The sequence below is a fragment of the Phaenicophaeus curvirostris genome, unplaced genomic scaffold (genome assembly GCF_032191515.1).
Source record: "Phaenicophaeus curvirostris isolate KB17595 unplaced genomic scaffold, BPBGC_Pcur_1.0 scaffold_55, whole genome shotgun sequence".
NCBI lineage: Eukaryota > Metazoa > Chordata > Aves > Cuculiformes > Cuculidae > Phaenicophaeus > Phaenicophaeus curvirostris.
The window spans coordinates 955,942-968,074 of NW_027206677.1; the positions used below are offsets into that span (position 1 = coordinate 955,942).

The window sequence follows — 12,133 nt, forward strand, 5'->3', positions numbered from 1 at the left end:
ATGAACCTCAGCCCTGAGAGGAAGTGGAACAAACCTCTCAAGGTGTCAAAGTCAGATTCAGACTCCAAAGTTTCTTGTTAATGGGTCCCACTGAGGGCACTGCTGAGAAAGCATCTCCAGGGCCCAGGTAGAAGAGAAAACTGGAGGCAGTGATGAGAGGCTGAGAAAAGCAAGGTAACGCTGTCTCTGATGCTGAGTCAGCCTGGATTTCTTTCATTAATCCAAAGGGCCAAGCCCTGACCTCGTTAACCAAATGGACAGTCCTGACCCCCAGCCCCCAGGAAGGGAGATCTTGTCTCTCACCCATTCCTCAAGGTTCATCCTGGGACAGAGGGATGTGGAGATGGGCAAAGCTCAGGGCAGGACAATGGTACGACACCTCCCAGGCTCCGAAGTATGGACAAGGTGGCAATGAGGCCCCAGGGCTGGAAGAATTTGTCATCTCCTCCTAGGAATCCGTCTCAGACACAACCACCACCAAAGCTAAGAAAAGGCTACTCTGTTAGGGAGCTTTCATCTTTCCCACATGCGTCTGTTGTCTCCACCACCGACTGTCCCACAGTGTTGCATCACCCGTGCCTCTTGCCCTGCAGGCTGCAGCCATCTCCCCAGCTGCCTCACCTTGCTGTCACCTTCCTTTGCTGTTATCTCTCTGTCCTCCCTGGCTCTTCCTTGAGACACAAAGCCCTGGGCTGATCCAGACTCCTTCTGGGTGACATGTGGCAGCACAGCACTGCCCTTGCACTGATATTTCTTTCCCCTCGTGTCCAGCTTGGAGCTCCCCAGCTACACTTTGTGGCACTATTTCTTTCACATACCTTTTTCCACTAGGAAGGAAAGTTCCACCACCCTCAGAACTGCCCTTCAATCACTCTCAGAGAGCTCCCATAGCATCTGCAGTCTCCACATCTCTAAGCCCAGGACCCACTGGTCATGCTCTTGAGGCCTCCAAAGCCCATCTCTGTGGATGCTGACATGGACTGAGCAGCCTGGTCTGGCCTCAGAGAACAGCTGACCTCGGGCCGGCTGAGGATTGCCCTGAGATTGATCCAGACACCAGGACATCTGCTTGTCCTCACTCACAGGAGACCTCCAACCAATACCAAGCCCTTTAAAAAGGGATTTTCCAAAGAAATATTGATCTTCTCATGGAATTTCCTCAGACTGGACAAGAGAAGTCTCCAGGAAGACCCTATAGCGTTCATCCCATCTATGACGTGGGTCACCAAGAAGGCTGGGGAGGGACTTTTTACAAGGGAATGGAGGGATAGGATGAAGGGGAATAGATTTAAAGTGGAAGGGGAAACATTTTGACATTGCTGAATCAGAATCACAGCAGTTATTCCATGGAATTCCAAATACAGGCCTGTAGCGTTATGGGAGACGCCAAGGCTCTCACTCAGCTTCCTGTAGTTATAGAAGAATTGGGTCATAGATGGGCAGAGTCATAAAAGGTTGAGTCATAGAAGAGAAACAGAAATCTTGGGTATGAGAAGGGTCAGCTGAGAGAAGAGTTGAGTCATAGAGGAGTAACTGAGGAGTGCAGTCATAGAAGGTTTATAGAAGTTTTGAACCGTAGAATTTTCATAGCACAACTGGATCATAGATGATTGAGTTCATAAAAGGGTCACAGAATATTCAGGCCATAGAAGAGCTGAGTCATAGAAGTGTGAGTTTAATTGGGTTTTAGAAGGATTTATACACAGAAGTGTCCCAAAATGGTTGGTTCAGAGAAGGGTTGGGTCATAGAAGAGTCATAGAAGAGTAAGGGAATGGAAGAATCTCTTCACAGAGAGTTCATGGAAGGGTCAGGTCATGGAAAGTTGCATCGTAGAGCAGTCAGACAAGAGTCAGGTCATGGAATGAAGTGTTGTGTCATAGAAGGCTTGAGTCATGGAAGGGCCTGGTCATGTAAGAGATGGGTCACAGAAGAGTTGAGTTACAGATGAGTCAGGTCATAGAGGAAGAACAGAAGATTTCAGTCATAGAAGGTCCATAAAAGGGTCGGATGATGGAAGACTCAGATCACAGAATTTTCAGGTAGTAGCAGTATCGAGTAATAGAAGCATGAGAGTTTATTCAGATAATAGAAGGGTTTGGTCACTGAAGGGACATTAAAGGGTCAGGTCATAGAAGGGTCTGGTCATAAAATGGTTGGGTCATAGATTATTCACAGAATCACAGAATAACCAGGTTGGAAGAGACCCACCGGATCATCGAGTCCAACCGATTCAATTCAGAGAGGAGTCAGGTCATAGAAGGATCATAGAAGAACTGGGTCATGGATGGCTTGATTTGTAGAAGGCTCAGACTCTAGAGGAGTCGGATCATAGAGAAGTCACAGAAGAATGGGGTTGTAGAAGAGTTGGTTCATAGAAGAGATGGGTCATAGAAGGCTCATAGAAGAGCAGTGTTGTACAAGGGTGTGTCATTGAAGTGTCGGGTCATAGAAGCACTAGGTCATAGATTGGTGATAGAACTGTTGGGTCATAGAAGTCATAAAATCACAGGTGGCAGCTCATTTAAGAGTCAGGTCATAGAAGGGTCAGTTAATAGTAGGTTTGGTTCATAGAACAGTTGGGTCATCAAAGGGTCGGGTTTTAGAAGAGTCGGGTCATAGATGATTTGTGTCACAGAAGAATCATAGAAGACTTAGGTCATAGAAGAGTCAGAGGATAGTCAAGTCATAGGACATAGAAGGCTCATGTCACAGAAGGATCTGATCATGTAAGATCAGGTCAAAGAAAGAGTCAGGTTATAGATGAGTCTTATCATGGAGGAGTAATAGCGTAGTTCAGTCATAAAAGGCTCATACAGGTGTCGGGTCACAGAAGTCTCAGGCTATAAAAGATTTGGGTCATAAGAAGGGTCATAAATGATTTGGGGCATAAGAAGGGTCATAAAAGATTTGGATCATGGAAGAGTTGAGTCATAGAAGCATGAGAATTTAGTCAGGAAAAGGAAGGAACAGGTCATAGAAAGGTCTTAGAGGAGCCAGATCGTAGAAGTGTTGGGTCATAGAAGAGTTCAGTGAACAATTATTCAGATCGTAGAGGAGTTGGGTCATAGAAGGATGGTGAGACACAATCTGCCCAAGGGAAATCCAGCCCACTTCTCTTTCAGATACCAAGAAATGGAATCCAAGGAGACAACGTCTGGGCAAAGCCTTTAGATCCCCTGCTCATCCATTGGCCATTTCTGAAAAGGACACGTAATGTGGGGGTGATGGCAGTGGTCAGGGAGTTCCCCCCATCTCTGTGACCTTCTGAAAATGATGGAGAGTGGCCTGATAAGACACGGTCCTCCTCACTCAGCTCCCTGGGATGCTGCCCCTCCTGTCCCACAGACTGGGAGGGACTGGGTTTGCTGAAGTGATCCCTGACTTGATCCCCAGTCACCACTGGTTGATCTCCCCCAGAGTCCTGCCCTGAGTCACAGGGGCCTGGGAGACCTTGATGGGGAAGACAGAGGCAAAGAGGACACAGGGAATCTCAGATCTGTCTACACCTGCTCTTCCTAAATTCAGCACTGCCCACACAGTGCCCTGTACTCTTCCTGAAAAAGCAAACACTCATCATGGGGCACTTGAATGGCCTTTCAAGTTGAGATGGAGTTTTGGTCTGGACCTTTGCTCAGCTCGGGGGATGCTGTTGTTGAAGCCCATCTTTCCTGAGCTCTGTGACCTTATCAGAGCTCTGCCTCCCACAGGAACGGCTCCAGCTCCTCCTGCCTGTGTCCCTGGCTGAGGCCATTGCTGCCTATTGAGGCTGAAGCCCTGCAGCTGTGGCACCAGGCAAGCTCATCCCTGCCATCAGGAAACCTGGGACCAAGTTTCTAAGACCCCATGTGTGCAAAGGCTTTGCTCAGAGGAGAGCCATGTCTGGGAGAGAAGGGAACTGAGTGTCTTTCCAGCCCCAGGTCTTAAGACCCAGGATGAAATGTCTAAATTCACTCAGTGGAACAGATCCTCCCAGGTTGGAGAAATGAGATCATTCCCTGTTACCTTCCTGCTGTCCTATCTAATGATGGGACAAAATTATTGATTCTCATACCCAGGTATTTTTCAAACAGGAGCAGTGACACTGCAAGAAAGAAGTTTCTCTTCTCAGCTGAGGGAGGGAACATCAGGGATGGCTTCAGCCTGTTTCTCAGCATGTTCCATTGGAGCCCCAGGGACACCTCGAGGGAGCCCAGAGGGGACAGAGAAAGCGCTGCCTTGGGCTGCTCCTCTGCTGCTGAGCTGGGCTGGGCTCCTGGGACAGTGTGAGCTGAGAACGAGAGGGCAGTTCTGAAAAGAGCCAGCGCTGTCCAGGAGCAGCCCCTCTGCCAAGCCCAGCAGGGCTGAGGGCACTGCCTGCAGGCAGCAAGAAGGGATAACTGAGAGAGAAGCAATCAGGAGTGGGAGAAGAGCTGAGTGTTCGCTCGGGGAGAAATCATCACAGTCACAAATACAGTAAGTGTCTGGGTGCAGGGCAGGGCAGTCACAGTTCCTGGGAAGATCTCCTAAAGCTCGCATGGGCCACAGATTTTGGAATCCATGAGGACGACTCTCAGTTTCTCTAGTGCACAGGAGAGGGACAGTGCTCCGGAGCCAGGGTTCTGCACTGCACCAGCAAAGCACTGGGTGTGACGGCTGCCTTCTCCCAGGGGTGGCTGCAGGGCTGTGAGGGTGAGGGTGCAGCCAGGGGTGCCCTGGGCTCTCCTTCAGCTGCCTGCCAGGAAGCTCCCTGAGCTCCTGTGGGGGGAAGGAGCGACCCCCGGCAGGGCAGGGCAGGGTCCTCCTGCTGTCCAGAGGGTGCTGTGTGTGTGTCAGGGCTGCTCACAGCTCCAGGTCACCCCCACGGCACTTGCAGAGGGTCTTTTTGTAGAACGACATTAGGACAGCTTCTACCTGGAAGCGATGGAGTCTGTGCTTCAAGGTTTTCACTCCTGGTGCTGGGAGGGCAGTGGGGATGGGAATTTACTTCTTGGTTCTTGAAAGGCACTGGTACTCCAGTTCCTGTTAGGATTTGTGTGAGCTGCCCCTCAGCCCCTGTACTCCCAGAGGTGCCCCTGGGCAGGGCCCCACTGCCAGGAGGGTCTGCAGGGCAGGGCGGCGCACACAGTGGGTGGGGTGGGCTCTGTGAGCACAGACAGGGAGGAGATCCACGGACACAGAAAGAGCTCCCAGGAGGAGCAAGTTCCAGGCAGCAGAGACGTTGGAAGGGAAGGGGGTCTTGGGCACCTCCCTGCCATCCCCTGAATGCAGACACCTACCATGGAGCAAACCCACACTCTCCTCTCCCACCTCTTCTCAGCATGGCAGCACTGCTTGATCTCCCAGAGCTGTTCTCTTTTTGCTTCCCCACTCTCCTCCTCACCCCTTGTCTTGCTGTCAGGCCTGAGGGCTCTGAGCTTGGTCACAGCCGTGCTGCGTGGCAGTGCTGTGCCCGCAGGCAGGGACAGGCAGTGGGCACTGGTGGGACAGAGCTGCCTCCACAACAGCCTTTCCATCCATGCCTCCTTGCCCTACAACAGCTTCCAGCTCCTCCTTCTTACGCCCCAGGCTGCGTGCCTTGGTGTAAATGCCCTTCAGCTGGGCTGGGGAACCCTCAGCCCTCACAGAGGGAAGAGAGCTCGGAGCCAGGCGTAAATCAATTGCTGCTTCTTGACTTCTTGCTCCTCTGTATTTAGCCTTGGAAAGGAGCAAAATACTATTTGAGCCCATAGCCTGTGGGGACAGTGAAGCGTGAGGATCCCCCGGGACCCTAAACCCGCCCCCCAAAACCCCCAAGGCCAACCTGGGTCAGCAGCACTGGGACACCCAGTCTGAGATCAACCGGCAAGACCAGGAGGTTCACCGTGCAAACCTGTACGTTGCACAGGAACGCTACAACCAGAGTGGGGGTGAGTGCGGGCTGGGGGCTGCGTGGGGCTGGGCGAGTTCCCACCTGCCCCACAAGCTCCTGCCCCACGGTGCTGCCACACTGGTGCCGACCCTTGTCCACCTGCTGTCGTCACCCAAGGGCTCCCAGCCCCCTTGACCCCCAGGCTGAGGGGTCCTGGCTGCCCCATCCCAGCCCCACAATGCATGGGATCCCCTGTGCCAGATCTGGGGGGGCTTCTGGTCCCCCCATCCCATGTCCTTGTGCCCCCCGTGGCATTTGGGCCCCCAGGGTGCCATGGGGCTGGGTGCAAGGGGGGCTGCATCATGGACTTACGGGACACGCCAAGCGCTGTGGGCCCCGAGCAGGACTGGGAGCAGCTCTCGTGCTGGTGCCCGATGCCCCCAAGCTCTGGGGTTCAACACCAGGGGTCCGTGCCCCCCTGAAGGCCCGGGGCTGCAGCAGCCCCTCACCCCACATCGTGTTTTAGGAGTTCACATGTTTCAATACATGTCTGGCTGTGACCTCTTGGAGAACAACAGCACCAAGGGGTATTACCAGCTCGCCTACGATGGGAAGGACTTCATCTCCTGGGACATGGACAGCATGAAGTTCATCGCGGCGGACACCGGGGCAGTTGTCACCAAGATAAAGTGGGAGAAGGATGGGATGGTTGCTGGGCAGCTTAAGAACTATGTGGAGAACATCTGCATCCCAGCGTTGAAGGATTATCTGAGCTATGGGCAGAGGGTGCTGGAGAGGAAAGGTGAGGGCGAGACGGCGAGCGGCCGGCGCAGGTGCGTGTGCCGACGCTGACCCCAAGCCCTTCCCCAGAGCCGCCCACGGTCCGAGTGTCGGGGAAGAAGGCCGGGGAGTTCCTGACCTTGCGCTGCCGCGTTTACGGCTTCTACCCACGGGGCATCTCCGTCAACTGGCTGAAGGACAACGATCCGAGGGACCAGGACACCACGTGGAGCGGCATCGTGCCCAACAGCGACGGCACCTTCTACACCGCGGCCTCCATCGTCATCCACCTGGAGGAGAAGGACAAGTACCGGTGCCGCGTGGAACACACCAGCCTGGCCCAGCCCGGCCTCTATGTGTGGGATGAGTCTTCAGAGAGAGAGGCCAACAACATCCTCCTCATCGTCGGGGCCGTGGTTGCCGCCATCCTGCTTGTCATCGTCATCATCGTTTGAATTGCCTTCTGGAAGCTCAAGTCAGGTAAAGCGCTGTGGCCGGTGTGGGAGGGAGGCCTGGCAGCGACGTGCTGGCGATGCTGATGCCTCTTTCTCTCCACAGGGAAGCAGAAGGAGCGCTACACCAAGGCATCAAGTGAGCACCGGCGGCACAGCGGGCTCGGGGTGGCCTCGAGGCTCCAGCTTGTGGCCACTGCCGGTGTTTCCGATCCCCCATCCTTGCTTTGCTGCCCCTTTTCCAAGTGGAAGAGGTGGAATCCGGTGTCACCCTGTTCTCCCGGTGGCTGCCGGGCCGGCTGGTGGCACAGAGCGCCGGGCTGGCAGCTCACGGCTGTTTCTCTCCCTGCAGGCGCCCACACGGGGATTGGCAGCTCAGGGTCAGTACGGCGTAGGGCCGGGGAGGCCCAACGGGAGCTGGGGACACCGAGGTGGCCCTGGGTGACACCGTCTCTTCCTCTGTCCCTGTAGGGAGCACAGCCTGAGTGTGTCCCCGACCCTTGTCGCAGTCAGAGGAGCTGGGGAAGGGTTGGAGCTGCTGGCAGAGAGAGATTGCACCGTGACGGCTCCCGGCGCTGCGTGAAATCCCTGTTTGCCTCTTTCTCTAATTAAGCCCCGTGGGCTTAAAGATTCCAGGATTGTGTCTGTGCCGGGGCGAGTGGCCAATGCCGTGGTGAAGCTGCGATATTAGCAGCAAGCACAGAGCAAACGGTCGATGTTCTCATGCTTGTAGCTTGTTGAGACTTTGGAGTCTTTATTAAGACTCGTGGGTTCATAGGAAAGGAAAACGCTAGGCGGAAAACATGCAGGTAAGGGGCACGTGTGTGGAAAAGAGGGTGTTGCACTCTGTCCCTGCACTGCGGGATTCTCACGGGTGGAGATTCACTGGAATAGCTGCTGCTGGATACAGAGGCACTACATAAGGTTTGCATTCTCTAAATAAAGTTGATCTTGATTGTTATAGAATCATAGAATCATGATCATCTCTAGGGAAGGTGACTCCCTCTCAATCCCCCTAATACCCCTCCAAAGCCCCCCTGGACCCCCCCAGATTTTCTCCAGCTCCCTCACAATCTCCCTAAGACCCCTTCCAATGCCCCTCAAGGCACCCTAATTCTCCCCGCCCCCCCCCAAAGCCCTCCAGGATCCCCAAAACTCTTCATCCCGCTCAATCCCCCCAAACCAACCAGGACCCTCTCATTACCCCACAGAACACTTCCAACCCCCCCACACCCGCAGGCCACCTAAACCCCCTCAAGACCCCATAAACAATCCACAAGATGCCCTAAACCCCCATGACCCCCCAAACACACCCAGGACCCTCAAAATCCCCCAAAGACCCCCCCAGCTTCACCAAGGACCCCCCCAACAAAACCCCAGACCCTCTCAATCCCTCAACACCCCCACACCCCCAGCCCCAAAATCATAGAATCATTGAATCAGCAGGTTGGAAAAGATGCACTGCATCATCGAGTCCAACCATTCCCATCAATGACTAACCCATGTCCCTCAGCACCTCGTCCACCCGTCCCTTAAACCCCTCCAGGGAAGGTGACTCAACCCCCTCCCTGGGCAGCCTCTGCCGGTGCCCAATGACCGTTTTGTGTGAAGAGTTTTTTCTGATGTCCAGCCTGAACCTCCCCTGGTGGAGCTTGAGGCCGTTCCCTCTCGTCCTGTCCCCTGTCCCTTGGGAGAAGAGCCCAGCTCCCTCCTCTCCACAACCTCCTCTCAGGGAGTTGGAGAGAGCAATGAGGTCAATGAGCAATGGGGGTGTTTTCTAACCAAGTGATTCTGTGGTTTCGTGATTGTGTGAATAAGTTAAATTCTGACCTGGAGAACACACCAAGCAGGGATTTCTTCTCAGCTCTATGAGCAACCAAACCACAGATGAAAGTGGCAGTTTTAGCGAATTTCTTTGGCATTAATAAATTCAGACTATCTTCGATGAAGAATAATCTGTTACAGAAGCCTCTTCACCAGTTACAGCTACGCTGTGGTGGCCCTGTGACGTTCTCCCTTGAGATTACCATGAGGAATACACAAAAGCCCGCTTCTTTTGATGTATCCAAACATTGCAGGACGTCCAACCTGGGCGTGCAGCACAATTCTTTTATATAATAACAAAAATTAAAGACGAAGAGCAACACATCTGTCACCAGATATGGAGGAAAAGGAGTAGTCCCTGAGCTCAGGAGGTGCCGGGGTCCGGTGCTTGGCGAGAGGCGGGGGTGGCTGGGGTCTGGACTATGAGGTCACAGACGCCGCTGCCCACGCCGGGAGGTGCTGTGCTGTGCCACGGGCTCTGCTCAGCAGTGCTGGCAGCAGCGGCAGCAGTAGCAGCAGCAGCAGCAGCATGGTGCACGCACAGGGGACTGTGGTCCCCATCAGCCTTGTTATATTCCTTGCTTTGATAGTTCTGGAAGCCCAGGGCGTTCAGGCTGCTCCGTGGCGAGCACGGGGATCAGGTGAGTGGGAAGGGCCGGCACCCAGCCTGGGGAAGCGTGTGGCTGTGCCCAGCGCTCCTCGGGGTGGCAGCGGGGCTGGGGTCAGGATGGGGCAGGGCTGGGGGAGCGGCGGGGCCAGGCTGGGCTGGGGGAGCCGCGGCAGCTCCACTGCAGGTCCCTGGAAAGAAGTGGGTCCCAAAATCTCATGGCAACGGGCTGGGTTCCAGCTGTGACCCTAAGCAAAGGCCACCTGGCTTCTCAGCCGCATCTTGTCCAGGAGCCTCAGGGTGACCCCGCAGCTCGTCACTGGAGTGAGTGGCCCTGGGGGCTCATAGGAGATTTTCCTTCCTATTTTCCTGCCCAGAGCTCTGATGTGTAGAAGAGAGTTGGGTCGGGGCTGTGCCCCGGCTGCTCTGCCCTGGGAAGATCTTTGCTGGCCTCTCCCTCCCTGCGCTGCTCCCCGTGCCGCCTGCAGAGCTGGGGGGGGCTGAGCTTAGAGCTGCCGGGAGCTCCAGGGAGTCATTTCTCCAGGAAGCTCCATGCCTGGTTGGTGTTGGATCAGCACGGTGCAGGCACGCAGGGACAGCATGATGGTCCCGAGCGGAAGGGAGAGACGAGAGATATGGAGCAATCCCGCTTTTGAACTGCATTCACCACCATTCCAATTGGAAGAAGTAGATTGGAATATTTCATGGGAGATGCTTTCTTCTCTTTGTTTACAGATGTGGCTGGAGGCAACAAATCCCCAGCGTCCCGGCTGAGTCCCAAGGATGACGTGCAGGGACATCACACGGGTACGTCATGGCTTTTGACCCCCTTTGGAAGCCACCAGCTCAAAGCCCCCACGGGAGAGCTGCCTCTCCTGTGTGTGTGAGAACACAGACCTGCATCACGTGTGCCACCCCGTTCCATGATCCCCCCGTGTTCTGCTGTTCACTTTTGATGGGGTGATCACTGTGTGTGATGGAAACTTCTCATGGATGTTTGGGTGCAGATGTGGCTCCTGCTCCAGCTTCTCAGCTGGATCCTGTGCTGGAGCCTGCCTGGCATCAGAGAAGCAGAGAATCAGAGAATAGTTTGAGTTGAGAGGGACCGTAAATATCCTCCAGTTCCAATAAGGCTTCCCAAGGCCCCATCCAACCTGGCCTTCAACACCTCCAGGGATGGGGCAGCCACAACTTTCCTGGGCAACCTGCGCCAGTGCTTCACCACTCGCATGGGGAAGAAATTCTTCCTCATCTCTAGTATCAATCTGCTCCTCTCCAGTTTATACCCATTCCATCTCATCCCATCACCACAAACCTTTGTCAACAGTCCCTCCCCAGCTTTCTTGTAGCCCCTTCAAGTACTGGAAGGTCACTATGAGGTCTCCTCGGAGCCTTCTCTTCTCCAGGCTTAACAACCCCAGCTCTCTCAGCCTGTCCTCCTGCAGGAGGTGCTCCAGCCCTCTGATCATCCTTGGAGCCTCCTCTGGACCCGTTCCAACAGCTCCAACTCCTTCGCATGTTGAGGATTCCAGAACTGGACATAGTGCTCTAGATGAGGTCTCACAAGTGAGGAAGAGAGGAGCAGAATCCCTTTCCTTGACTTGCTGGCCACGCTTCTTTTAATGCAGCCCAGGACAGAGTTGGCTTTCTGGGCTGTGAGCGCACATTGCCAGCTCTTGTTGAGCTTCTCATCCCCCAGCAGCCCCAAGTCCTCCTTTGCAGGGCTGCTCTCCATCACATCATCCCCCATCCTGTATTGAAACCATGGATTGCCCTGACCCAGGCGTAGGACCTTGTAATTGGCCTTGTTGAACCTCATGAGGTTCCCAGAGCCCCACTTCCCCAGCCTGTCCAGGTCCCTCTGCATGACATCTCGTCCTTCCACTGAGGCGTCCCAGGGGTGGCTGTCACTCTGGGTGACTGAGCACTCATTGTCAAGATTTTAATAATGAGAAATTTAACTAGATCCTTTCTGTTCAGTTCTTCATGGAGAGAAGCACAAGGACAACACGAAGCTATCTCCCCAGCAGCTCTTCAAAATGCTGGTGGACATTCTAGCAAAGTTGGATGAAGCAAAACGCGGTGGGTATGCAGCCCTCGTAACCAGAGGGCTTGGGAAGCGGAGGGTTTAGAGACTTGTAGGGAGAAGCCAGAGCCTACGCCAGCCGGAAGGGATCAACCAGAGCCTCGCTGCTCGACACGCGCTGTCACACCCACAGGAGCTGCTGAGCCGCAGGGATGGTCCAGGGTCTCTGCTGCAGTTGTGGTCCCAGCTGAGCCCCAGCGCTGCCCCAGCTGCGTCGATCCTGGCCAGGAGCCGTTCTGGGCAGACGCTGGTCTCCAGCCGGCAGGAGCTGTGGGTGCTCAGCCCTCGCTGTTGCTTGTGGCAGAGGAGAGCGGCAGCTTGGAGTCCCTGAGACTGGCAGACTTTGCTGGGGCGGCAGGCGTGCACGGGCCAGGATGAGAGCAGCCCCGGCTTTGCAGCCTCGTCCAGCCCCGTTGTGCTGCTCCATGTCTGAGGGCTCTGGGTGACACCTCGGGGACAGGGGAAGATGGAAGCTGGACACCCAGCTTGAGGCTGCGCGGCTGGCTTGAAGGCAGCGACTGTGAAAGGCTGTGGACTCATTCTTGGTGGTTCAGCT

At 54.8% G+C, this 12,133-nt stretch overlaps 1 protein-coding gene across 1 annotated transcript in view; it reads left to right on the plus strand.

The window, feature by feature from the left end:
• Positions 1-12,133, plus strand: part of LOC138734076 (class I histocompatibility antigen, F10 alpha chain-like) — a 46,457-nt gene continuing 34,324 nt past the window's right edge. The window contains exons 1-4 of the mRNA XM_069881632.1: positions 1-69; positions 5,775-5,886; positions 6,355-6,630; positions 6,699-7,088. Coding sequence (XP_069737733.1) covers positions 1-69; positions 5,775-5,886; positions 6,355-6,630; positions 6,699-7,063 — 822 coding nt within the window. The 3' untranslated portion in view covers positions 7,064-7,088. The remainder of the gene's footprint in view (positions 70-5,774; positions 5,887-6,354; positions 6,631-6,698; positions 7,089-12,133) is intronic.